At 43.0% G+C, this 25,746-nt stretch overlaps 12 protein-coding genes across 12 annotated transcripts; 5 read left to right on the forward strand and 7 right to left on the reverse strand.

Moving 5' to 3' along the window:
• Positions 1 to 724: 724 nt before the first annotated feature.
• Positions 725 to 1,159, forward strand: FA14DRAFT_178045 (4-carboxymucolactone decarboxylase; the record flags this gene model as incomplete). Its single annotated transcript, XM_025500809.1, has 1 exon — positions 725 to 1,159. The coding sequence occupies one exon, from the start codon at positions 725 to 727 to the stop codon at positions 1,157 to 1,159; it is 435 nt and encodes a 144-aa protein (XP_025354941.1).
• A 29-nt stretch (positions 1,160 to 1,188) lies between these two features.
• FA14DRAFT_154091 (sugar transporter) lies at positions 1,189 to 2,856 on the reverse strand (the record flags this gene model as incomplete). Its single annotated transcript, XM_025497654.1, has 1 exon — positions 1,189 to 2,856. The coding sequence occupies one exon, from the start codon at positions 2,854 to 2,856 to the stop codon at positions 1,189 to 1,191; it is 1,668 nt and encodes a 555-aa protein (XP_025354942.1).
• A 3,705-nt stretch (positions 2,857 to 6,561) lies between these two features.
• Positions 6,562 to 8,247, reverse strand: FA14DRAFT_163953 (amidohydrolase 3; the record flags this gene model as incomplete). Its single annotated transcript, XM_025499853.1, has 2 exons — positions 6,562 to 8,129; positions 8,187 to 8,247. 2 exons carry the CDS (start codon positions 8,245 to 8,247, stop codon positions 6,562 to 6,564), a joined length of 1,629 nt encoding a protein of 542 aa, XP_025354943.1.
• Positions 8,248 to 8,769: 522 nt separating this feature from the next.
• FA14DRAFT_32542 (amino acid transporter) lies at positions 8,770 to 10,512 on the forward strand. Its single transcript, XM_025502196.1, has one exon. The coding sequence runs from the start codon at positions 8,873 to 8,875 to the stop codon at positions 10,481 to 10,483; it is 1,611 nt and encodes a 536-aa protein (XP_025354944.1). The 5' UTR covers positions 8,770 to 8,872; the 3' UTR covers positions 10,484 to 10,512.
• Positions 10,513 to 10,908: 396 nt separating this feature from the next.
• Positions 10,909 to 12,264, reverse strand: FA14DRAFT_109907 (DUF453-domain-containing protein; the record flags this gene model as incomplete). Its single annotated transcript, XM_025495895.1, has 2 exons — positions 10,909 to 11,053; positions 11,087 to 12,264. Coding segments are annotated over 2 exons (1,323 nt in total), but the record flags the coding sequence as incomplete, so codon positions are not given.
• A 306-nt stretch (positions 12,265 to 12,570) lies between these two features.
• Positions 12,571 to 14,039, forward strand: FA14DRAFT_143988 (acyl-CoA dehydrogenase NM domain-like protein). Its single transcript, XM_025497231.1, has one exon. It carries the CDS (start codon positions 12,601 to 12,603, stop codon positions 13,939 to 13,941), a length of 1,341 nt encoding a protein of 446 aa, XP_025354946.1. The 5' UTR covers positions 12,571 to 12,600; the 3' UTR covers positions 13,942 to 14,039.
• A 10-nt stretch (positions 14,040 to 14,049) lies between these two features.
• FA14DRAFT_171411 (uncharacterized protein) lies at positions 14,050 to 14,661 on the reverse strand (the record flags this gene model as incomplete). The annotated part of the gene is made up of 1 exon (XM_025500330.1): positions 14,050 to 14,661. The coding sequence occupies one exon, from the start codon at positions 14,659 to 14,661 to the stop codon at positions 14,050 to 14,052; it is 612 nt and encodes a 203-aa protein (XP_025354947.1).
• Positions 14,662 to 14,863: 202 nt separating this feature from the next.
• FA14DRAFT_160162 (uncharacterized protein) lies at positions 14,864 to 17,363 on the forward strand. Its single transcript, XM_025498549.1, has one exon. It carries the CDS (start codon positions 14,963 to 14,965, stop codon positions 17,294 to 17,296), a length of 2,334 nt encoding a protein of 777 aa, XP_025354948.1. The 5' UTR covers positions 14,864 to 14,962; the 3' UTR covers positions 17,297 to 17,363.
• Positions 17,334 to 18,454, reverse strand: FA14DRAFT_32556 (Ribokinase-like protein). The gene has a single exon (XM_025502197.1). It carries the CDS (start codon positions 18,399 to 18,401, stop codon positions 17,370 to 17,372), a length of 1,032 nt encoding a protein of 343 aa, XP_025354949.1. The 5' UTR covers positions 18,402 to 18,454; the 3' UTR covers positions 17,334 to 17,369.
• A 158-nt stretch (positions 18,455 to 18,612) lies between these two features.
• Positions 18,613 to 21,512, forward strand: FA14DRAFT_160163 (uncharacterized protein). Its single transcript, XM_025498550.1, has one exon. The coding sequence runs from the start codon at positions 18,714 to 18,716 to the stop codon at positions 21,378 to 21,380; it is 2,667 nt and encodes an 888-aa protein (XP_025354950.1). The 5' UTR covers positions 18,613 to 18,713; the 3' UTR covers positions 21,381 to 21,512.
• Positions 21,448 to 22,176, reverse strand: FA14DRAFT_32565 (uncharacterized protein). The gene is made up of 2 exons (XM_025502198.1): positions 21,786 to 22,176; positions 21,448 to 21,711 (listed from the first exon to the last, which is right to left on the reverse strand). Exons 1-2 carry the CDS (start codon positions 22,007 to 22,009, stop codon positions 21,516 to 21,518), a joined length of 420 nt encoding a protein of 139 aa, XP_025354951.1. The 5' UTR covers positions 22,010 to 22,176; the 3' UTR covers positions 21,448 to 21,515.
• A 168-nt stretch (positions 22,177 to 22,344) lies between these two features.
• On the reverse strand, positions 22,345 to 25,484 carry FA14DRAFT_178057 (MSF1-domain-containing protein; the record flags this gene model as incomplete). Its single annotated transcript, XM_025500810.1, has 6 exons — positions 22,345 to 22,540; positions 22,613 to 22,709; positions 23,410 to 23,633; positions 23,723 to 23,808; positions 23,941 to 24,199; positions 24,628 to 25,484. The coding sequence occupies 6 exons, from the start codon at positions 25,482 to 25,484 to the stop codon at positions 22,345 to 22,347; spliced, it is 1,719 nt and encodes a 572-aa protein (XP_025354952.1).
• Positions 25,485 to 25,746: the final 262 nt, after the last annotated feature.

The raw sequence follows: 25,746 nt of genomic DNA on the forward strand, positions 1-25,746 counted from the left end.
GCCATTTTGGGAAAAAAAGAAGAAATAATGTGTAAAAAGAAAGTTGTAGTATTGAAGGAAAGGGACGCAAATTGAACAATAACAGATTTATATCTCGATTGAATCGATTCAAAGTTACGTAAAACAAGGCAAGGGTTCAATGAAGTATCATTGTTTGATGAAATTGACTGGCATTGTGCACCTGTTTGCTCAATACAATCAAATTCAAGGATTGAGAAGATGTTGTATGAGAACACAAGTAGCAATGGAGGCACTGCATCATCGTCCGTGCACTTTTGCATTAGCTGTGGTAAAGTGCCAATATGACAACGATCAATTCTCCATATCTGGAAGGATTGGGCTTAGTAAGAACATGGCGTGCTAATATAAACATACATCCCGCTAACCTAAGGATGCAGATCAACCTATGAATCAGGGTCTTTTGAATATGCACATTGATAGAGTTGCTTAGTCAAATCTTATTTTCATTGTGCAGATCAAGTGCGCGACATCACTGTGCAAGGAACATGCATCACATTAGTTCAATCGATCAGCTAAGCCAACCCTAAAAAGACGATTAGATAAGTACATATCATTACAACGAGAGAGTGTGAGAACGTGTGATAATATACACTGCCTCAATGCCGTAAACATTTTGATTTGTTAAGACGGGGTATTGCGCTGATTTCCCACAGTTTATCATGCTATCATTATTATCTTGACAGCTCACACTCTCAAAAACAAGATGGAGGAAAAAGACAGACAAGCAGCGATTGATAATTTATATAATCATGGAATGAAAGTACGTCGGGAAGTGGTAGGCGATAAATATGTTGATCGATCCTTACAATCCTCTAATGAAGGAACTGTTTCTAAGCCTACACAAGAATACATCACTGCTGCATGTTGGGGAGGCGTTTGGGCTCGAAATAACGGCATCTTAACAAGGAAAGAACGCAGTCTAATGAATTTAAGCATGTTAGCTTGTTTAAATCGTTCAACCGAATTAAATACCCACGTCAAAGGAGCTTTAAATAACGGAGTAACGGAAGAGCAAATCGCAGAAGTTATGTTGGCAGTTTGTGTTTATGCCGGAGCACCGGCAGGAATGGAAGGTTGCAGGATAGCCGAAGTAGCAATAAAACAATGGAAAGAAGAAAGAGTCGTATCATCAGATTAAATCGTGTTTATATACAGGACTCGTTGAAGCTATGCCATCAATGTGGGAATCACTGCCTCTCCATCAATCACAGCATGCTTTAATTTCTCTTCAGTATCTTCTGAGCTATTCTCCTGACCGAATTGATTCACTTTGGTAGTCTTGAATTTGCGCGCGGGTACTTTATTGTTGAATAGAACATCCAATTCGGAATAGGATCGATTCTTCGTTTCTGGTAGCCTAAAGAAGGTCCAGATAATCACAATCAGTCCAGTGAACATCCAGATAAATGCGCTTTTGCCGCCTAAATTCCAGGCTTTCGGATTGAGCATATATGGCGATACTGAAGCAATAACGATTCCCGCAACATTGTACCCGATTCTAGCAATTCCAACAGTTTTCGCACGCAGTCGAGTTGATCCAATTTCCGCTACGAGAGTGTAACAGCAAGGTCCAATCGTACAGCTGTATATTAAGACCAACAATAACAATAAACCGCCGGTTGCGTAGGGTGTTACACCAAGGCAATAAACGATCCCAACGGCTAAAAGATTGAACCACATTAAGATTTCGCCCACCAAATAAAGTGCTCTCCTGCCAAACCACATCATTGTGAACCAAGCAGACATCGTTCCAATAATTTGAATTGCTTGATTACCGATATTAAGATCGAAAGCGTGCGTTGCAGGTACACCAGCGGTGACTAGATAGTATGTAGCATAACGAGCTAGAACCCAACCAGTAAACTGCTGAGCAAGCCAAACCATTACTGCGATTTCAGTTCTCCTTGCCGCAGTATTTTTGAAGCAATCCAGGTACGTTGCCCCTTCTGTAGCAGCAATTTCCAATTCATTTGTATGCATCAGCATTGCAACGGTTTTTTTGGCTTGCTCTTTTGTACCGTTGACACCTTGTAAACGATACACAGCCACTTCTGCTTCAGCAATACGACCTTTTCTTACCAAGAACCAAGGTGATTCTGGACAGAGAAGTGCTATCACCAGAACCAAAGGAGGCCAAATCCATTGGATAGCATAAGGAATACGCCATGCCCATTCATCTTTACGTTCTACCGTTGATCTGAGCACGCCAGCAGCAATAAGATGACCAGCGCCCCAACAAAAGTTTACGTAACTCGTCAATATTGGACGTAATGCTACTGGGCATACATCGGCTGCATAAGAAACCGCCAAACTTTGATACACTCCCCAGGGTAGGCCCATCAAGATATTTCCAATAAGAAGTGTAACGAGATTGTCAGCGAAAAAAACAATAAAGTTGAATGCTGCCATGCAAATAAGACTGTAGATCATGGTCTTTCGGTAACCCCATTTATCCGTTAGCCATCCTACAGAGAGTAAACCAATTATCGAACCTACTTGGGCACCATCGGATAGTCCACTCTGCCATGATGCAGCTACTTGACATTTTCCATTCGATGCACAAATACCAAACTTTTTTTGAAAGGCGGGTTGTGCAAAAAAGTTGCCAAGCAACATCGTATCGTAACTTTCCATAACGATTGCCATTGAAATACCAACCGAATAAAGAACTGCTAACGGATATGTTCGAATCGCTTCCATGAAACCCATCGAGATTTCACTTTCGGTAGCTTCTTTAGCATCTTGGATAACTTGATTTCCAACGGCTGTTGCGATTTTGACTGCAACATCCTCATCGATTCGAGCAATTCCTTCTGAAGAAGAAAGGGAAGACATTTTTGACATGGTTATGATGGAAGATGGGAAGCCATCGTGAGTTCAGCGATGACTTGAGCGAGCTTGCACGTTGCCTCGTGGTAATCTGATGAACGTTAATGAGGTAAAGACGGGATAGACTTCGGCGCCGTTTCCTCAGATGATGTGCGCACTATTATGGTAGAACATGTCAATCTGCTAATTCAAGAGAGTACTGCTTTATATTCTAGAAAGAAGCGTTGTACCGTTCTGACGTTATTATTAAGCATTTTTGAAGTCGTATTACGGTACCTCTTCATCTAAACCTGTCACGAGGTATCTAGTTTGACCGTTTTCCGATCTTCTGTTTCTTCTTTCTACTTATCCAGCCTGTCATTTAAAGTCCTTTTAAACGTTTGATTCGAGAATACACCTAATAGAAGAATTGATTCGAGAATACACCTAATAGAAGAATTGATTCGAGAATACACCTAATAGAAGAATTGAATACACCTAATAGAAGAATTGATTCGAGAATACACCTAATAGAAGAATTGATTCGAGAATACACCTAATAGAAGAATTATCCTCAAGACCTTATTTACGGTATAATAGAGTGCTACATGTCAAGATTAAGAACTAGGTCAAGCGTTCAACGTTTCACGCTCAAATATAAGCTTCATAGTACTGATACGATTCGGATTCGATAGATATAGGTATAAATATATATATATATATATATCAGATCATATTTATAGAAGATAAAGGTCAATATAAGAGATAATCCAAGTATATATATATATATACTAATATATATGGTAAATCGAGTATAAAGCGAAGAATGTTTATATCTCAATATTTTATATCTTTCGGTAGAGAAACTGCTTTAAGGGACAAAAAGCATCCTTAACAGAAATCTCGTCAAAATGAAGAAAAGCTATCAAGCGTGTGAAAGCGCTATGCCATCGAATGTATGGGTCCGTATTGCAATAAAAGACCATCACCTCCGACCCTTTTTTGAGTCGTACGATGACGATCATAGCGTGTAAACTGCACGCATGAACCTTTTGCTGAGTTAGGGGCTCTTCCTTTTGAGTTCAAATCTCCTATGAAGGCAGTAATCGTAAGGCGTAAACGGGTTCCTATCCTTGTGATTTTTTATTTCGCCGATTTTAGTGTGAACCCGTTGAGTGTGACAGGGCATCATTTCAGTGTGCGGGAGTCTACGCGTTACGCTGCGCTGCGCCGTTGATCTATCACGGTATGCATATAAGAAGAGATTGGCGCATATAATCCGACGTAAACAAAGAAAGAAACACTTCGAAACATCATCATCACAAAACAACACTTTTGATCATCATATAACGATACAACATGCTCGTCATCCGATCAGAAATCTGACTCACAAAGCTTTATTGCTGCTGTCTGCCGTCATCTCATTCAAGCAACAATGAACACAGCACGACAAACACCACAACGGAATGTACGGCAGAGTACACCGACAAAAAGCCTTCAAAGATCAAGACAGGCAAGCTTTGATCGTGATGCAACAATTCGATCAAATCGATCAGGAAACTCTACCAGATCATCTTTGCAAAATGTCGTTCAGCCAACTCCAACAAAGGATACTGATGAAAGGAGACGATATGATAATTCACACATCGGCCCTATAAATCGCCATCAAGTGCCCCCTCCTCCCCCTTATCAAGCCTCAAATTCTCCTTTTTTGGATGTAAGGCGTGATTCTTCACCCTCTACAATTATGTCTTACGAATCGAACAGATGGGATGATACTAGCAATCGAAATCCTAGATGGTCAACTTGGACGGCAGATTCAACACTTTTACTGAGCGACGAAGGAAATATGGATGAAAATATGGACCCAGAAGCGCATACATCCTTTTCAAAAGGTCATAATCTTGGCAGAAGATCTTCTAGTCCGCTAGACTTTCAAAGTTATGAACGTGATCAGATCGCAGGGCCATCGCATTCCCCTCCCACATCACGAGCTTCTACTCCACCTTCGCCTACATCAGAAGCAGCCTTGGACGCCGCTCTTTCTTCTACGATGTTGGCATTGACGACCGCCAACTCACTGTTGCTGAGCACAATGTCCTCTAGAAGAGAGCTAGCGCGACTCAGGGCATTGGAGGCTGAATTGGATCATGACCTTACGAAGAAGGAGGAAGAGATTAAGCGACAGATTGAGTTCAACAGAAAGACAACAAGGTGGATGGAGCGTGCTTGCAAAAAGCTTGATGATGTGATCCAAGGTCGGGAGCCTTTGAGCGGAATAGAGAGCATTGATGAACTAGATGAGCTGAATGCAAAACTTCAAGGATCGTCCAATGTACCCTCTTCTACACCTGGAAGCAAATTTATGGCTAAGCACGATCGAGCACCTTCAACTGCTGCAATCGACTCCAGACAGCTTGCTGCAACATTTGGTATTGTTGAAGCAAAGGATGACAATGCAACAATTGGCAAATCAGCAGCAAAGCGACTTGAGAGAATGCTACACAAATCGACACCTTTGTCAGGTCCTATTGCAGAGACCGGTTCTGCAGTGCCTCCTCGCTTGGCCAACGCTGCTTTTGCACAATCACACTCACGTACTTCGAGTAGTGCAACCTCTATCTCAGCCACAGAGTCTGTTCGTAGCGATGATGCCAATGGAGGCACAAAGAATACCACTAACGCACGACCAAGTATTCTCCGAAATACGGGCAGTTCAGTAAATGCACTGCAATTACGCCTATCTTCAAGCAGGCTGGCAAATCCTATTACAGCTACTGCAACAACCTCTTCTCCATCTGCAATCTCTAGCTCTGATGGGACGCCAGTATCAGAGAAAAACCTTCGACAACTCGATGGATCATCCGCTTCTTCAGGCCGTCAGAGCTTCTCTGGTAGATCCATCAGCGATGTTTCTGCAATCACGAGCAATGTTGCCGAGAATCCGACTGGAAGAGCCGGCACAGAAGAGGGTGCAAGCGGTGCCGCAAAGCTGTTGAGCACATTCGTTAATTCCAGGCCGAGCTCGAGACTTTCGATGGGAACAAATGCTGCAGAGCAAGAAGAATCTGCATATTTGCAAGCTGTTGCTCCTAATGCAACAACTACATCGCAATTCCTCACACCTCCAATGCCAAATCGAGAATTGGCACCTCCAGATGAAGGCAATGCATCAACAAGTACGCCAGCTTTACTCAAACGTCAAAGTATCAGCAATATCCGATCGCCAAGTGCTATGAGAATGGGTAGCGGACATGCTCGAGGTACAGGATCGTCCGTTGCTGATGATATCCAAGGCGTTGCAGTCACAGACAGGAATGGCGGCAGAAAAGGTGCTTTAGAGGCATTAAGGAGATTGAATAGCAATGGCAATACAAGCAACACAAATGCTGAAGATACCACATCCAATGATACTTTGACACCTGCAACAAATGACCCCTTACGCGGATGGGGAGGCACTTTTGCTTCATGGATTGGTGTCGGACGATCGAGTGCCGATAATACCCCTTCGGTTGAAAATGCATCTACCCAAACGTCTGAGCCAATTATCACTCCTTCTGCACCTCGTGATGCTGCCTTCAGTGCACCAGATCTAGCCGTCTAAGGAAAGACGAGTAACACAGGCATATACCACCGCAACTACTATCATTCATATACCCTACTGTAACATACACTTTATCCAATCTTTACACTGTACAATCATTTTTTTGCTAGAGAAATGCGAAACGAATGCTATTTATGCAACAATTTTCCATCCTTTGCAACCTCAATCCCGGCTTGGAAAGTATTGACAACTTTAGCACGTAAGATTGCTTTTTTGTTGTTGCTTTCTTTATCCACTTCTGCGAAAAAGTCGATATCCAAAATGTTAAAATCCGCCAATTTTCCTTTTGCGAAATCACCCAAAATGTGATCAAGATGACAAGCTTTTGCAGCACCATTCGAAGCGGCCAAAACTGAATCCAACAAAGGTAAAGCATATTGCGGAGTCGTACGTAAATCCAAAGAAGGATTTAAAGCTGAACAACGTGAATGAGCGTTGTACAAATTTGGTAAAGGCCAAAAAGGTGCAGTTGGTGCATCTGTTCCTATTGCGATTGGAGCACCTTTTTGTAAGAAATCATTATACGCAAACGCACGACAGCAACGACGATCTGGGCTTTGATCCTCGGTGGCTGATTGATTGCCACCTAATTGCTTGAACCAATTTTGCGTAATTTCTGGATCAGAATGAACGGGTTGAATGGAGGCTGTGATGTTCAATACACCTATCTGTTCAACGTCTGCTTCATGTGTCAGCTCCAAATGTTCGATTCTATGCCTATTCTTCATGATCCTTTCACGACCTAAGCTTGATAGTGCTTTTACGGTAATATGAACAGCTTCATCACCTATCGCATGAATGGCACACTGCAAGTCTCGTTTATCGGCTTCTTTAATCGCTCTCTGTAGCTTTTCGAATGGCCAAAGTGGTTCAGCATTGCTTCCATTTTGATAAGGTAGCGAGAGAGTTGCAGTACACGAATCAATCACTCCGTCCACCACGAGCTTAATACCTTTGACTTGTAACCATTCATTATTTTGCCATTCTTGCTGTAATTCTTTTGCACGAATGATGTGTTTGATTGATTTTTCAATATCATCTTCGGGCGAACAATGCCAGTAAGCTGAGACGTGAATGGGTAAACGACCATCTCTTTTCACACGAGAAGCCAACATTGCAAAGACTTCTTCTTCCATCAATAAATCTCCTACGGCCGTATAGCCTGCAGCGAGTAAAGTATCAAATGCTTTGTCCAGATGGGCCTCCTTTTCAGCTTGTGACGTTAGATCTCGTATTGTAGGAGCGACAAAGTTTATACAAGCCATCTCTTTCAGCCATCCTGTTAATCGTTGCTTTCCGTTCTCCACCGTACGTACCAATTCACCTCCGCTTGGATCGGGAGTAGATTCGTCGATTCCAATTTCCTTCAAAGCAGCTGAATTGCATAAACAAGAATGCAAATCGAACGACATTATATAGACTGGTTTTGTTATCCTTTCATCGATGTACTTCCTGTCAAACATTTCGCTTTCATCCATGTTTTGCATCCAATTTCGAGCAAGGATACGCTGTTTTGTAGGATTGTCTTCTTGATATCGCTGTAAGCATGTGATTACCTCATTCATACTTTTGCATTGGAATACGTCTACCTTTTCCAATGATTCTCCTAGCATCATCAAATGACAGTGTGCATCAACGAATGCGGGCAAGACCAGCTTGCCTCTCAGATCCCTCGTTGCGAGAGAGGTATTGTCCACTGCTTGATCATTGTGTAATACGGATTCAATTCTGCCATTCTCATCAACCAGCATACTATGGCCGAACCCCGAATGACCATCAAAGAAACGACCGTTTGTATATAATGTTTTTGTCATGTTGTTGTTGTGTGAAAGTAGAGGAAGACACCCTTTTGCGGGTTCATCATCTTTTTATAACATTTTTATTCGGAAGACGGCGGTCGTTATGGGATAAGAATCTATTTTACGGAGAAGAGCGTACCGCGCGTATCGTCATTGAATCTTATATGCATGCATTTGCCGTACGAAAGACTGCTGCAAAGCCAAGCCACTTTAAAGCTGCGTGTGCCTGGGGTAAAGAAATTAAGCTTTTTGTGTTTACTCAAATCGCGCTGCACTAGCCCAGCATCTTCGCGGCTCCAGCGGGTAAAATCCCAGTTTTGCATTCTTATTCCGTTGTGTCAAGTGACCATGTCATTTTTATTGACACTCTACAGGACCTCATCTTACCCCGCTTCCCCTCAAAAAGAAGTAGAAAGTTATTAAATAAAGATTAAAATTCCTTTATCTTTTCCCTTTAGAATAAAAGGCAAACGGAATAGACGGCTTGCTAACACTTTACGGCCGGATAACCATACCCGTCTTCCCTTCTTGACCATGATCATACGAAGACCACATGGTTAATCAATTCCTCAGATGCATATCGTATAAATACTAAAGGAGGCAAGCATCCACCAAAATCCAACATTAATCAACCACAACCATGTCTTCCAAGATAGATCAAGAAAATGCAATAATCACAGAGAAGGATAGTACAACAGACAATGTCAATGTGACTGAATTGAATGATTCTACTTTATCTGCACAAAAAGAAGCAATTGAAGATTCAACAGGAGCAAATGCAAATCTTCAACACTTTTCAAAGTTGGCTTTGATCGGATTAAGCTTTGCCGCTTTAAACACTTGGGCAGCTTCTTCCGGTACAATCTTTATCGGTTTAGCCGCAGGTGGTCCTACTTCCGTTCTGTGGGGTACAATCGTTGGTACTTGTGCTGCTTTGACGATTGCGATCAGTTTGGCAGAACTATGTCATCTCATGCCAACAAAAGGAGCACAATATCATTGGACTTTCTTGCTCGCACCAGATCGATCAAATGATAAATATCGCTTTTTGAGTTACCTTTCTGGTTGGTTAGGTACGGCAGGATGGATTTGCTTAACCTCAACTGCTCCTCTCCTTTCTGCGCAAAACATTTTGACAAACATTACACTTTATCATCCTATTCAAACCGGTATGTGGTCTGTGTTTTCGATTTATATGGGTTTCACGTTATACGCCGTGATAATCAACATCTTTGGAATCAAATTACTTGACAAAATGAATTCTGCTGCCTTGTTTTGGTCTTTGATTGGTTGCTTGGTCACTTTCATCACCCTGCTAGCAAGCGCAGGTGCAAGGGGCACTCTAAACGATGGCAAATTTATCTTTACCACCTTTCTCAACTTTACAGGTTGGCCAAACGGAGTGGCTTGGTTGATCGGATTATTGCAAACACAGTATGCTTTAGTAGGAACAGATGCAGTAACGCATGTTATCGGAGAAATTTCAAATCCTCGCAAAAATGTTCCGCTTGCAATGATTTTATCTTGTGTAATCGGTGGTGCTTCGGCTTTTGTCGTTTTGATTGCATTCTTGGCATGCGTCAAAGATCCTCTTGCAGTTATAATGGCACAAGGTGGAGGAGTACTTCTCATCATGATGGACGCTATGGGCAGCAAAGGAGGAGCGGTCGCTCTCAACTCAATCTTTTTGATTAATCAAATTTTTACTGGACCTGCATTGGTCATCACATCTTCAAGAATGCTACAAGCTTTTGCCAAGGATGGTTGTCTTCCTTTCAACAAGTACCTTGGTCATATCTCCCTTCATACTGAAACGCCAATTTATGCAGCTTTGGCTAATTTAGTCTTTTTGACAATCTTTGGAGCTTTGCTTTTTGGTAGCACTATCGCCGTTCAAGCATTACAAAGTGCGTCAGTGGTGATGTTGCAATTGAGTTATTTACCTTCAATCGTCTTACATTTGCTTTCAGGACGAAAAGCTCTACGTCAAAGAGGCGGAGAAATTGCGCAAAGATTAAAACTTGGATCAAGATACGGTCCTATTGTGAACATTTGTGCAATTTGTTATATTTGCTTAACGACCGTTTTCTTTTTATTGCCGCCAGTCATTCCGGTAAAATCAGGATCGATGATGAATTACGCCGTTGTCGTTTTGGCCTTTTGCGTTTTATTGGCGCTCATCAATTGGTTCCTTTATGCTCGACGTAACTTTCAAGAGCCAATAGATCTTGATCGAATTTTGTCTATTTGATTATTAGCTACGTAACGCTCTTTTTGTATCTTTATACGGAAGAGGAATATAAGTTTTTGTTATTCACCTACAGGTCTCTCTTCAGGTTCATTTTCCGTGAATGGAGTCTTCTTCGATTTTTCTTTTTTCCTCCTTTTATGGGATGAAGAGGCAGATGAAAACCTTGGTCCTGGGCCAAAAAGCCTTATCGCGGCCTGTTTAGCGGCCTGTTTAGCCTCCTCTTTATATTCCGTCATAGCGGATCTTCCTCCAAAGGGGGAAGGATATGAATATCTAAGTAACCCAGGGTCTCGGATGCTAGATCGACGTATAGTATTCCGAAAATCTTCTCCTTGCAATACATGCAACAAATTTCCTGCCGATTCTTTGGATCTTGAAAGTTCTGAAAAGATCCATGAAAGACTTTCATTAGACTCTACATCGTGAGGCACTGTAATGCCACCATACATGATTTGACGTGCACTTCGAACATCAAATACAGCTTTTGGCTCTTTCGTTTCTTCGTTCACCTCTACACACGTTGATGTTAATCCTGCAGGTTGACCGACAGTGACCATATTGTGATTTTTACTAATTGGAACGATTCGAGATATTTGTTCTGACAAACTTTGAGTGTTTTCAGGAATCGTTCGATCTCCTTGATATTCTTTCTTTATCAATTCTGCTACAATCGTATTTCCATGGCATTTGGCAGCAGCAGTAGCAGAAAGTGTCGTCGCCGGTACCGTACGATGCAATTGACCTGAAGACAAAACACGAATAAAGATATCCATATCTTTTGCTTCCACTTCTGTCCCACCAGTATTCGTGTATGGAATTGGTTCATGTATCACGCACAATTTTGGAGATGGTTTCGAATAGGTTGATTGAAGTTGAGGTGTTAATTGACAGGCGGCATGGCGAACCCTTTCTAACAGCTCGATCAAGGGTTTGTTTGCATCGATACTTGCAGGATGCTGCGTCAAATCAGACAGTGAGATTCCAAGTGAGCTTGCGTGTACAAAGACAACCGGCAGTCCTGTATTCACGATTGAAACTTCAACCTGTTTACCGTCTACTTCGATTGTGTCCCTCTCATTGCCTGTACTCAAAACTGATCCTCCTTCTAGAGGCGTTTCAACAACAATTCCTGAGGCTGTCCCTGGAACACCTGCAATACTGACATCACCATGTTCGATCGGCTGCATATGAATTCCACTTCCAAATCGCACGAATTCAGCTTTTGTGTGTACTTTGATGATCTTGCCAGAGTCGTGTGCTAAAACGCGAACAGTGACATCAAATGGATTTCGTATTTCTTCCAGGACGGTGGAAGACAGCTCTTCTTGACTTAATAAGTGCATCGCAAGCTTTGGTACGAATAAGGATTGCCTTATAGCAAAATGAGCAGCAGCGGAGACCATGTTTCCACACGTACTTCCCCAGTCGATTTCATTGTTTCCTTTGATTGACACTTGTCCGAACCTGTACATGATATCGGCAGCATCTGATATCTTTTCAAAATGTTCAGAAGAATCAAAAAGTTTTCTCGCTCCAGGACCAATAGGAAACGGATGCCACATCTTGTGTGCAATTTCATCGTACTTGCTATCGATTCTGGATACGATTGCTACTTTTGATGTTGATGAAGTACCTCCTCCAAGACCATCAATCTGTCTTCCATCGGGATCTGGACTTCCCATTGCTTTACATAGTATCTTATCACGAGCATTTTGAGAGAAGCGAAACAATTCTTTTGAGGTTACTAATAATCCTTTACTAGTTCCTCCTCGATAAAATGCCGCTTCTCTGATGGGTACGAGCACTTTCTTTTGAAGGTTTCGAAAGTGTTGAGTTAGGTGACTGCCCATTGAGACGATTACCGGTTGGAAGAGTGAAGGTAAGAAAGTTCCCGATTAACACTGCCAGCCTGAATTGAGAATACGCTAAGAATTGAATCGGCTTTCGGACATTACACTGTAAGTCTTTCAATTCCCACGGATATTCAATGCGAGGATTCATAGAGCGAAAGAGCGAGCTAAAACCGCGATTTATACTTTAATGCGGGGAAATCATTCTTGTAACAATTCTCAAACACTTCTTCCTTTCTTCTTCATCATCATCATCTCCCAGCAAAGATGTCAATCAAACAAGAACAAAGTGGTGTTGATGCTCAAGAACCTTTTGGTAGCGTTTTACCATTCGCAGAACCAAGTTGGGCAGGTAGCTTAGGTCATACCAACCCATACTACAATGATTCTCATAGAAAATTAAGAGCATTTACACGAAAATACGTTGATACTTGGATCGATAAAGCACCCGAATGGGAAGAAAAAGGTGAAGTTCCACAAGAGCAATGGCAGGAACATTCTCGTTTAGGATTCTCGGCTTGTTTCATTCAACCTCTCGATCCGGAATACCTTCAAAAAGCAGGTATCACTTTGCCAGCCGGAATTTCACCCGATGAATGGGATCCTTTCCATAGCATGATCGTTGCCGATGAATTGATGCGTGTTGGTTATTTGGGTACAATTTGGGGATTAGGAGGTGGAAATAGTATCGGTGGACCGCCAATCGTTCGTTTCGGTTCAAAGAAACTGAAAGATGAAATCTTGCCAGATCTCTTACGCGGAAAGAAACGTGTCTGTTTGGGTGTCACTGAACCTCAAGCAGGATCAGATGTTGCTCAACTCAAGACCACCGCAAAGCTCTCACAAGACGGCTCGCATTTCATCGTAAACGGTCAAAAGAAATGGATCACAAATGGAATCTATGCCGATTACGTTACTGCTGTCGTAAGAACTGGTGAAGATGATTCAGGTGCTGGAGGAATAAGTGTTTTGGTCATCCCACTCACTCTGCCAGGTGTTGAACGTAAGAAGCTGTACAATAGTGGTGTGAATGCTTCCGGGTCAACTTTAATCCTCTTTGATGATGTCAAAGTACCATCTCACTACCTTCTCGGTAAACAAGATCAAGGTTTCCGAATCGTGATGAGCAATTTCAACGGAGAAAGACTTGCACTTGCCATCCAAGCAACAAGAATGAGCAGAATCTGCATTCAAGATTCCTATGCATATGCATGCAAAAGACAAGTGTTCGGTAAAGCATTAATTGCTCAACCTGTCATTCGTGCAAAGATTGCCGATATGGGAAGAGCTGTTGAACGCTTACAAGCATGGACGGAAGAATTAGCCCATCAAGCAAGAAGTGCTAACAAAAAGACTGGAGATATGGAATTGGCCGGAAGAGTGGCTTTGTTGAAAGTTGAAAGTGGTAGATGTTTGGAATTGTGCAATCGTGAAGCACAACAGATTTTAGGCGGTCTTTCGTACCAAAAGGGTGGAAATCATGCCGGTGCAAGGATTGAACAAATCAGTCGCGATCTTCGTGTCATGGTCGTTGGCGGTGGTAGTGATGAAATCTTAACTGATTTGGGAACCCGAATGGAAAAGATGAAATCTGATAGCCGTTTGTAGTAGATCTGTTCATATACTTCACCTCTTAGACTCGAATGCAAATTGCGTAAACCCTTTTTTAGTGATAAACTCTATACATTTCAATATGATCTTTTGACAAATTGACCGCTACCGTAGACTTGCACCTTGTCCAACGTAATGTGTGTTTGGTGCGTACAGTCTGGCATCAGGAAGAGGCACAACAGGGTCACGCAAGGTGGCTGCTTGAGGAGCTGTTGGTGCCAAAGCCCGAAGATTGGATGCAAAAGTTGATGCCGGTCCTGTTGGATTTATGTCAGGTGTGGTGATCGTTTGTCCGCTCACCTTTGAATAGACGAATGAGCCTGCATTTGAGATGGAAGATACAATTTTGTCCAAATCTGTTTCAGAGATCACATTTGTCAGCGCAATCAATTTCTCGTTCCATCTTGCTTTGATTTGTTCGGTTAAACTTTGTTCTGATGGTCTTTGATAAGCTGAGGGTAAGGCATTTTCGATATTTTGTTTCGATTGATCCAATTTAGAGGCTAGAACTTCATTTTCGGGTGCAACATCTAATGTTTTGAGAAGATCTTGTGTATCGTCAACTTCTGCTAGCCTTCTGAGGTTACGACTGGAACTGTGAAGAGTATCGGTGACCTGATGGGTTCGTATAGCCAAGCTGCTCCCTGCACCATACAGCACAAGACCAGCAGCTGCTGTTCCTAAGACGGGACCGGCGAGTACCCTTGTGATAGACATTTGCACCTTTTGCGATATGGTGGAGGATAAAGACAAGAATGATAAAATCCTTTCTGTTTGGCGTAAAAGACTTTCTTTGTTCGCTGAGAATCGGAAGGAGAAACGCGCTCGCTCCTTCACTGGGCGGCTAAAATTAAGGCCCAACACTTAAAGCCAAAGCCCAAGCACTGTCTGTGCCTAGAGTGAATATGACACACAGACACTTCCACCCTTCTTCACGCTTGGGCCACAATTATTCCATTCAAATTAGAAAGACCCTATGTGAAGGTCCGTTCTTCACCACCATCACTACACCAAAGCCATGGCAGGAGGGAAACAGCCTAAATTGCAGATCTCCATCGATCGTGGAGGAACTTTCACAGATGCATTAGGTCGAATTCCAGGAAGTGATCGAGAGGATATTCTAGTGAAACTTTTATCTCATGATCCTCAAAATTACAAAGATGCTCCTAGAGAAGCGGTGAGAAGGATCATTGAGATCTATAGAGGCACAAAAATACCAAGAGGAGAGAAGATCGAAACGCATGATGTGGAACATATTCGATTATCCACAACTGTTGCAACGAATGCATTACTAGAACGAAAAGGTGAAAAGCATGCTTTGGTCACCACAAAAGGATTCAAGGATATTGTAAGAATAGGAAATCAATCTAGACCACGAATCTTCGATCTGGCGATTCGAAAGCCAGATGTTTTGTATTCAGATGTGATCGAAATCGATGAACGTGTTACGCTTGTCGGCTACACCTCGGATCCAAAGGCAGAAGAGAACAAGGTGAAATTCGACAATGAAGGCAAGCTAGAAAGCGCATACAAAGGAGAAGATGGTCCACCTCCCAGCTTTGAAGATGGTAAAGATGCAGAGATTGTCAGAGGAGTGAGCGGGGAAGCAGTCGCGATCCTGAAGCGACCTGACAAAAAGCTAGTCAAAGCTGATTTGCAAAAGTTGTACGATGATGGATATCGAGCCTTGGCCATTGTGCTTATGCACAGCTATACATTCCCCGAACACGAGCGTATTGTCGAGGCTTTGGCAAGGGAGATTGGATTCACACACATTAGTGTCAGCTCTTCATTGATGCCGATGATCAAGATGGTACCTCGAGGTACTTCTTCAACTGCAGATGCATACCTTACACCCGTTCTACAAGCATACATTGACGGCTTCTTTTCCGGATTCGATGAAAGCTTACGAGATGGATCTTCAGGAACTCGAGTGGAGTTCATGATGTCTGATGGTGGTTTGACGAGTGTCGAACGCTTCTCTGGACTCAAATCTATCATTTCAGGTCCAGCTGGTGGCGTTGTTGCAATGGCCAGAACAGCATACGACGAAGCGGATGGTAGACCGGTTGTTTCGATCGATATGGGAGGTACATCGAGTGACGTTGCACGATATGCAGGAAGATTTGAGCAAGTGTTTGAAACAACACTTGCGGGTGTTACGATTCAAAGTCCACAATTAGATGTCAACACAGTCGCTTCTGGTGGATCATCAAGACTTTTCTTCCGCAATGGATTATTTGTCGTTGGACCTGAATCAGCATCTGCTCATCCTGGACCTGTTTGTTATCGAAAAGGAGGACCGTTGGCCATCACTGATGCCAATCTTGTGACCGGTCGCCTGGCGATCGAGATGTTCCCAAAGATCTTTGGTCCCAATGAAGATCAAGGCTTGGACGAAGAAGCAAGCAGGCGCGAATTGGAGAAGGTCCGTTCGCAAATTAACAAGGAGACAGGAAAAGATATGTCAATCGATGAAGTTGCTCAAGGTTTCATTCGTGTGGCCAACGAAACCATGTGCAGACCGATTCGTGCTTTGACAGAAGCAAGAGGGTACTCGACTTCAAAACACATCCTATGTTGTTTTGGTGGAGCAGGTGGACAACATGCTTGTTCGCTGGCAAGAAGCTTGGGCATCAAGACTGTGATGATTCATCAATATTCCAGTATCCTGTCTGCCTACGGAATGGCTTTGGCTGATCGTGTATATGAGCAACAAGAACCTTGCAGCGAAATTTGGTCTTCTGACTCCAACAGTGCAACACTCAAACGCATCGAAGCTCGCGCTCAAGCTCTGGAAGACAAAGTTCGCAAGGAACTCACCGGACAAGGTTTCGAGGGAGATCGTCTTCAGATTGAAATCTTACTCAATTTGCGATACGATGGAACGGATACATCTTTGATGACATTGAAGCCAAAGGATAATTGGGATGTACAAAAGGTATTCGTGGAAACGTACAAGCAAGAATTTGGATTTGTCTTGACGGATAAAGAGATCATCGTTGATGATATTAGAGTGAGAGGAATCGGTAAATCGTTTGATACCCTCAAGGAAACTGCACATAGCGAGCATGATCGTCTACGCAAGGAACAAAAAGACGCATTCCCATCAGCAAAAGAAGCAATCGAAAAAGCAACAAAGAGAAAAGTGTATTTCGAAGGACCGGGTAGAATTGAAATTCCTATCGTTCGTTTGCAAGATACAAAGAAAGGTCAAGGAATCAAAGGTCCTGCGATCTTGGTCGATGAAACACAAACCATCGTCGTTGAACCAGAATGCGAAGCACACTTTTGTTCCAATACCGTGCTTCTCAACATTTTGTACGAAGGAGACAAGGGATTGGTACAGTGAGAGGTGCATTCTATTTAGATAATGTATTAAAAAGAGCAATCTATAGATGAAAATATGTTACAGCTTTTTTGTGTTATGGTAAAGGTTTTGCGTGAAACTTGATTTGCGGTTGCTCAATCTCATTACGACTTGCTACTAGCCTCAATTCAACTCTACGTGCTTTTGCTACTCGTTTCTCAACTTCGTCAAGTTGATCATAATTGTCCGGTATCTGCTCTTTTTCGATAAAGCCCAAGGTACGATGGAGAACGCCTTGAACGCCTGCAACAGCAAGCTCGGCAGCGACCGCTAGAGGTGTGTTGATTGCGCTTCCTGATGCAGATTTCAAGCTCGGTTCCATATGCTCATTACGGAAGAATCCCAACATCAAAGCTGAAAACAGATCTCCCACTCCGACAAAGTAGTCTTCCAATTCCGGGAATTGAATACACCAAGGTTGATTATGTGTTGGATTGGAAGGATCGGCTGAACTTCCGACCAAGATCATACCTCCGTCTACTTTTGCACCAATCTTTTCGATATCACTTGGCGGAAGTGAAACAACAGAAGTGATGATCACGTTTGGCGTTCCGAGAGCATGAAGTTTTTCGATTACCTCTTTTAGGGTTTGTAATGAAGTGATTTCTTGACCTGCAAGTTGTTGGGCTTCGAATTGATTTGGACAAATGATCGTTGCAGATGACATCAATTCTTGATAAAGCGGTAGACACTCTTTATCCACATAGTATCCTCTTCCCATATCTCCCATTACCGGGTCCAATAGGTACACTAGCTCTGGATTGTATGAACGCATCTTTTTGACGAAGTCTGAAACCACCGATAAGGCCGTAGGCGATGGTGTATATCCCGACAACATTCTACCATACCGCAATAAGCCATTCTTTTCCATTCCTTCAAATACACTTTGCAAATGTGCGGCATCTAATCGCATTCCACCAAATCGACCATATCCAGTATGATTGCTTAGTTGTGTGGTGTTGACTGTGTCGGTCTCATATCCCAACAATTGTAGTGGAAAAGTAGCAGATCTATTGCCAACATATCCTGTGACAACATGACTTTGAACACTGATGAGCCTTCTTGGGTCAGGTTTATTTGCTGCCATTGTGATGATGGGAATGAGAAAGGAAACCGAGTCACGCTAAAAAACATCCGAACTTCCTTTTCTCTCTGGTTTACTCCACCGCGTTTATGCTTGCATGATGCGTATGTCAAAATTCATTGCACCTAAGCAGTGTATACTTTAATTTTTGTGTTTATCTTCCACTGTTACATGAGATACGCAGCAGAGTAACATAAGCAAGGTCTGTTCCTGACCCTCATCAACAAATCAGTACAGCTTCCCCTGTTCTTCTGATTCCCAACCCCCTTTACCTTCGTGGTAAGGCTATAGGAGCTTGTAGGGCTCAAACACACCATGGCAAGGTTCGATGACCTTCCTCCGGAGATTTTACGAATAATCACTCAATTGATTTATTTGGATCATTTACCGCGCTCCTTATTTCGTTGTATCGATCCACACGGATTACCTTCAACATACCCTGACGGAAGACTAATTTCAGCAACTCAAACACTCACAAAATCTACTTTGCATTCTTTGTGCCTCACAAATGTTGCCTTGTATGAAGCAGCAAAACCATTACTTTGGCGTAGATTACAAATCACACTTCCCTACTCGTTCTTATTACTTCTGAGAAGTTTAGGAGCGAGTAGATTGGCAGAGGCGTATGAGCATCTAGGAGGACCAGAAAAGATTCTTGAAGAACCTCAAGCAGAAGATGCAGAAGGACAAGATGGGGCAAAGGAGGTGGAATTGAATGAGCGTATGAGCTTTAATGCGATGTTGGCAGCGATTGGTTTAGCTCGAGTGACTGGTAGCGCAGTATACACAGATCGAAAGCCAGGATCTTTGCAAGGTGTGACAGATGATGAAAACCTTGAGCTGATATGGACGGAAGAGCCACTCTTGCAAGGAAGTGAGCATGCATCTCGCTACCAAGTTACTTTGCGACAAGACGAAAGCGAAATTAGCGATGTACATCGTTATCCTCGTGTCTTGGACTTTTCCACATTCACAACACAAGGAATGCGTAGAACGGTAGGACAAGGAGAACAAGCAAGATTTGTTACTCCAGCAAAGTTGTTAGCGCTAATTACCTCTGTCAGTCATGGATTAATGGCATTCGGTGCAAGCCCAACGATGGACAGTGCTCTAACGTTGGAAGTACTAGAAACACTTTTGTTCCGCGATGGTGAACATCTTGCCGCTGCTACATCGACTGGCACTGCGTCACCGCATAGAACGTTGCGAGGTGTCTCAATGGAACGATCACGCGAACGTAAAGGCCAAGAAAGAAGAAGGCTTGAATCGCTGGACTTGTGCGATTGCGTAAGCCGACATTTTGAGGTTGCACTGACACGATTTGTTGATAAGTATTTGAAGAAGTTTAGTGGGAGGACGACATCGACAGTGCCAGAAGAAGGCAGCACGGAAGACGATGACGAGGAGGAAGATCGAAGGGGACGTGGGCGATCACGAGGAAGAAATGGCGGTAGCGAGAGTGGCTCAAGACCTGTTACACTTTCAAGATCACTTTCAACCAGAAGACATGCACCTTCTATTCACCCTGCTCGTGCGACAAAGTTCCCATCTGTGGAGCGTCTGTGTTTGCATGGCGTTCACTTTTCGTCAGAGCTGCTATCACCCTTCATCTTGGCATTCCCTCGCCTCACCCACTTGGACTTGACTGGAACGCGGATCGATGATGCTCTCTTACAAGGAATGATGGCGAATCCCGACCTGGAATTGGAAAGTCTCTCGCTTGCACGCTGCACAAGGATCACTTCGGAATGTATGACTGAATTGCTGGTGGATTCAACTGTATGTGCGAATCTGATCGAATTGTCTTTGGAAGGTACGCTATTGTTCCCTACTCCAGTCACACAGGAAGATCTCAAAACGATCTTGACGATGGCACCTTGCATGCGATCAGGAGCGTTGCGATACTTGGACTTGAGTGGATGTGGTTTGACGAACGCCCTCTTGGCAGAATCCTTCCAACGTCAACCTTCATTGATCGATTTTGGTATCAGTGCAACACCTCAAGTATCTCTTGAGAGCCTTGCCGATTTCCTTCTCAAGAAAGCGCCAAATGTGCAAGTACTGGAAATGGTTGATAGCTGTGTTGATCCTCGACAGGGTACACATCCAACAATCGTGAAGCTCAACGCCGCCCTGCTAGAGCCATGCGCAACTGTGCCTCCTTTGTCGATTTCAGAACAATTGGCAGCATTGGGATATCCATCCTCGAAAGAATCTTTGGACAATTCTGACAGGCCTCGACCATCGGCCCGTACGAACTTGCGAGTCTTGGGACTTTCTCCACCTGTACTGAGACAAGCAGGCGCATTGGGGTCATGGAGAGTGATCATGGGTAAGGGACGACGTGGATGGTTGGTAGACACGAGCTCTGGACCTGATCCAGATGCGGTTGATGACGATTTGGAAGGCGAAGAGACGGAAGAAGGAGGAGAAAGTGGGGTGACATCCTCTATCTTTGGTAATCCAAGCGCAAGCCGTGGCAAAGGCTTGGAAACTTTTACGGAACGACGTGGAAGGGACTCAAAGAGAAACATCTCCGGCTTTGAACCAGAGACACCACCTAGAAGATTATCTCGCAGTCCGTCTGTGCATCGTTCGCTTTCGAGGACAGGCAGAAATACTTCCTTGTTGAGAAGGGCGACTTCATCCTCCCACTCTCGCTCAAGACCCGCTGGTCCTACCAATTCGTTGAGTGTAGCAGGATTACCTGCTCATGCAGAAATGCCTCAGGGAAATCCCACCGTTTCGGTTGGTGAAAGTGCATTAACGGAACCCGAGAAACCGGTCGAACGTAAAGCACAAGTGATTCGAAATTTACCCAAAGAACATCCCCGAAGAAAAGTATTGGAAGATCTTTCACGTGCCAATGGTCATGTATCAGGAACGACGGGATGGCATAGCAAAAAGATGGAAGTTTTACTCGGATTAGGAATGCTTGGTCGTGAGAATGGAAGTTATGCTTATGCTGCTTATCAGGCGTAAAAAGGTAAATAACGATGGGGTGATGAATATAAAACGACAAATCGTACATTTCCATACATTGCATACATCTTGTACTATAGACATGCTTTAGTGTATTATTGATGATGAATTCGGATTACCATGATCTATGAGCGATCAATCATCAAACTTCCAAAGTACATCCAATTTGCCCAGATTGTAATTGCCGTTAGACAATTTTGCAAACGCACCACGGGAAAGATCTATATGTGGTGGGTCGCAACCCATACATGTATCCGAAACCTTTGCTCTGATATGTTTGCCTAGGTAGTTGACAACGACGTATTTTCCGCAATGTTTGTTATATGGAAGACTGTAAGTGTGGTAAAGATCAAAGTTAGCGGACTCAGCTGGTAGGATGACTGATAATCAAAAAGCCTTACTTACTCATGACTAAGAGCAACAACATAATCCGAATCTTTGCTCCACCAACCACAAGATCCCCTACTTTGTTGACCATACCAAGTCGCCGTTCCTAAAATTGGCACTTTGATAGGTACACCTTTTACTAAACCTTTGATTTGTTGACCAAGTCCAGGAAGCGAGAATGTCATGGTTGCAGCAAAAGCAAACATTGTACCAATGACGAAAAGCAATTGTGAAGAACGCATTTTGTCGTGTTGTAAGAATGAATGTAGGATACAAAGAAGGTGTTGATTGTTTAGACGAGAGAGCGTGTGGGCTTTGGGGAATGGGGTTTGGGATGGGGATTGTTGAGATGAAGTTTTCAAGATAAAAGAGTTTGATCATTTTATACTTCTTCTTTTCCTCCACTTTAATTGTTTAGGAGATCGTCAAAAACTCGAAATAAATCATCCCCAAAAAGGAATATCGGAATGCAAAGATGAAAATAGTTGGTGTTCAATTGTCCTGATTGCAAATAGGAGATGCTCTATCGTTGGCGCAATGAGCGAGAAAGGAGCTTTCATCTCGTACTTTCTTTTTGTCATCCTTGGATATGCCATTGGACGTCCACAAGACCGAGGTCCAAATTCCCGCCCGTCAAAGCAGCAAATGCTCCTGTTGAAAGATCGAGATGTCTTGAATCACATGGCGGACATGTATCGACAACTTTGGCTCTAATGGTTTTGTTCTTGTATTTTACCACAACCGTTTGGCCGCAATATTTATCTCCGTTGATTCTGTGTTACGATCGGGAAGATAAGCATCCTGCTATGAATTGTACGAAAAAATGATCATGTTTTTGTACTCACGATGTAGGAAGTGCAACGATCATATCATGGTCTTTACTCCAATGACCACAGGAACCTTCACTATCTTGCCTGAACCAAGTTGCCGTTCCTGCATGATCTGTGAGAAGATTAGAAGAGGCCTTTGCCATATGTGGATGCTTTTTGTGCTTTGGCTTTGGATGAGGTCGAGGACGCCTTTTAGGATGCTTTTTGGCGTCTGTTTCACATAAAGACAGTAGGAAGATGGTGACGAGGAGGATGAGTCGTAGCTGCATGACTGATTGAGACTGTGAGAGCGATGTTGGGATTTCATTAGGGTGAGAATGTGTTTGTGAAAGATGCCTTTATACAATTTGTAACAATTGCAATTCTCAAAAGCGAAAGATACGGCACTCCGTTCCATTATGGAAGTTGAACCAGTGATAAACCGCTTTCATTGGCTACATTTCGCCCAGCTCCGCTATCAATAAGCAATGATAATGGAAGATTCATTTCCTTTGTATCCGCAAATTTCATGTCGGAAATTCAAAACGGGCATGCCAAGCAAAATCATTTCATCCTCCTACAAGACATGATCGTTTGTTCCTCCGTACAATCCGGAAATTGACGCCTTCCGCGCTCATATGAACGAGAAAAGATTTCCAAAAAAGAAGCAAACGGAAAGATGGGTATGTATGCGTGATAATTAGCAATTCTAATGATACACATTGCAATCGAGCATGACAGCGAGCAAAAGCGGTGATGATGTATCTCCATGGAGCACAGAGCAATTTAAGCATGTCCTTTTCCCCATAAAGATTGACAAACATTTAATATACCTTCTTTACCTTTATCTGCATTTTCGCCAAATCTTCTTTGACTCATCTCTTCTACTTTTTTTGCCGCTTTATCCAACATTCCTCCCGAAAGTCCTGTACATTCGATCAACGCCTTTTGTGTGAAAGTTGTCATGCCCGCCGGTTGATGTAGACTTGCGCCGATTGCTTTACTTGGCAAATAAGTAATGTATTCCTTCACCAAAAGGTAACGACTTAAACTCAAACTAGCAAGAAAGAAAGAAAGGGGGACCATCGGAATAAAAATGTCAATAAAACCGACGCCGCGGATTGATTGGGGATCGGAATAACTCACTTTGTACTTGTCATCTCAAAAGACTGATTAGACGGGTCGATCATCGTTACTTCCCTGACGTACGTATCTTTTGTACCCCCTAAAAGCTGTTGATTGAAAAGGGATCAACGGTAAATCATTACGATCAGCACGGCCCTTTTTCGAAGTTCGAAGTTTAAGGCGCCGAAAATAGCAGCAGCGCCAGCAGCGTTTTTACGCCTCCTCCTATTCAAACTCACCTTGACTGCCCAGCCTGGGGCTCCCTGTTGAACGCCAAGGACTCTCTCTACTCGCAGTAGATCTGTTTCCGGATCATAACTTTGCTCAATTACGTCCATTGATACTACATGAGTAGCGAAAGGATTGGGATATTTGTGCCATACTGCTAAAGCAGAGCGGGCCCAAGGATAGGGCAAGTCGTACTGATTGTCAAACGACTTCGGCATAGCGGTGGTATAAGGTGTAGCGACGATAAAAGTGAAGGATCTAAAGAGCAAACTTTGCTAGCGGAAAGTACCTTATATCTTTGTTGACGACCTTAACAGGCCGGAATGATTGATTGGTATTGAAGCGCCTTAAAGGTCCTTTTCGCCTGTTTGAGAAGAGATTTATGTGGTTCTATGTGCTGATGTAATAACAATCATTCCATAAAGAGTAGCATATCGGAAGCAATTTGGTTCTTGGTGAGGATGTGTGAGGAAGAGGAGGAAGAAGTAGGAGTATTCAAAGTGGAGAGAAAGACATGTGAAATTATAGCCGCTTTTTAAACAATTCAGGTACTGCGCCTGTCTTTTTCTATTTTCGCGTGTTTTAAGTGTTACTTTTCTTACTTTGCTTCCGTTTTCCAACATGATTCTCAAGTGAACTTCGTTTAATGATACATGTGCTATTTGAAGCTTCTATAAAAACCTGTTCTAACCCATCACTATAGCTTGGAGTCTTTCTTCTGCTGCAGCTTAGCCAACCTTTGTTCCTCTTTCTTTGCATCTTCTTCCGAAATGAGTGACATTTGAACCACTTTTTCCAATTCTCGAATAGCGGGCAAGGAAGATTTTGGAGTGACACGAATAGTCTGAATGCCAAGTGATTGAGCAGCTTTTAGATTTATTCCAATATCGTCCAAGAAAACAACTTCTTCCGGTTTAGCTTGAACGATTTCTAATGCATGTTTATAAAATCCTAGCTCGGGTTTACGCATTCCTGTCACTGCACTTTCGATATAGTGATCAAAGAATGACTTGATCAGCGCAGTGTCTTTGTCCAACCCTAAATGCTTTAGCTCTTCTTCCAATGATGGCACCTTTTCATGAGACGATGAGGATGTCGTTGTTGGAGGCGAGAAGTTGTTGGTGAGAGCTGCGATTGTGAACTTCTTGCTCGCTTTTAGCCTCTTGATGGCTTCTGCAACCAGAGGATCTATCCTCGTTGATTCTCGCATCATGATTCCAAACAATTCCCTTCCGTCCACTTTGAGGGAAGAGGGCAGCGAAGTAGGCGGTTGCATACCACGCATCTTACAAAACCCTTTGTACCATTCGTTCATCAATTCAGTCTTGCTTAATTCTTCACCGAATTGTCTATAAAATGTATACATATCAATCTCTGATCGTTCTAAACGTTGAAAGGCTCCTTCTTTGCCCGTTTGCGTGATTGCAACATTGAGATAATTAAATGGTAATCCATGTTGCTTTTCATACTTGTTTATTCCTACTAAAGGAGAGCCAACCACCACTCCTCCTATATCAAAGATGCATGCTTTCGGGATGGGCTTTGATGTGCTCATCTTGTGAGCATAGGGGAGATGGTGATGTCTTTGGTATAAGATTGAGTATTGGAGGGTGATGATTACGGCTTTCGGGCATCCTAACAACCGTCAAGCGGAGTAAAGATTCAAGGAGCACTTCAGATTATATAAGCAAATGACTTTGACCGGATGGATTGCATGCCGTGCTTTAGAGATTTGACCCCACAGAGGGTGTGAATGTATGCACTGAACACAATTCAAGTGCTAGCTAGGCAAACAAACAATAAAAGCAACCGCTTAA

Source organism: Meira miltonrushii, assembly GCF_003144205.1.
Source record: "Meira miltonrushii strain MCA 3882 unplaced genomic scaffold FA14scaffold_2, whole genome shotgun sequence".
Lineage (NCBI taxonomy): Eukaryota > Fungi > Basidiomycota > Exobasidiomycetes > Exobasidiales > Brachybasidiaceae > Meira > Meira miltonrushii.

Excerpts from the sequence above, each read along its gene's own strand:
- FA14DRAFT_32542 (XM_025502196.1), top strand. The coding sequence starts at position 8,873 with ATGTCTTCCAAGATAGATCAAGAAAATGCAATAATCACAGAGAAGGAT.
- FA14DRAFT_32556 (XM_025502197.1), bottom strand. The coding sequence starts at position 18,401 with ATGGCAGCAAATAAACCTGACCCAAGAAGGCTCATCAGTGTTCAAAGT.
- FA14DRAFT_32565 (XM_025502198.1), bottom strand. The coding sequence starts at position 22,009 with ATGCGTTCTTCACAATTGCTTTTCGTCATTGGTACAATGTTTGCTTTT. Across the intron at positions 21,712-21,785 it reads GTTGTTGCTCTTAGTCATGA|TCTTCCATATAACAAACATT; the intron begins GTAAGTAAGGCT and ends CCACACTTACAG.
- FA14DRAFT_160162 (XM_025498549.1), top strand. The coding sequence starts at position 14,963 with ATGGCAGGAGGGAAACAGCCTAAATTGCAGATCTCCATCGATCGTGGA.
- FA14DRAFT_160163 (XM_025498550.1), top strand. The coding sequence starts at position 18,714 with ATGGCAAGGTTCGATGACCTTCCTCCGGAGATTTTACGAATAATCACT.
- FA14DRAFT_143988 (XM_025497231.1), top strand. The coding sequence starts at position 12,601 with ATGTCAATCAAACAAGAACAAAGTGGTGTTGATGCTCAAGAACCTTTT.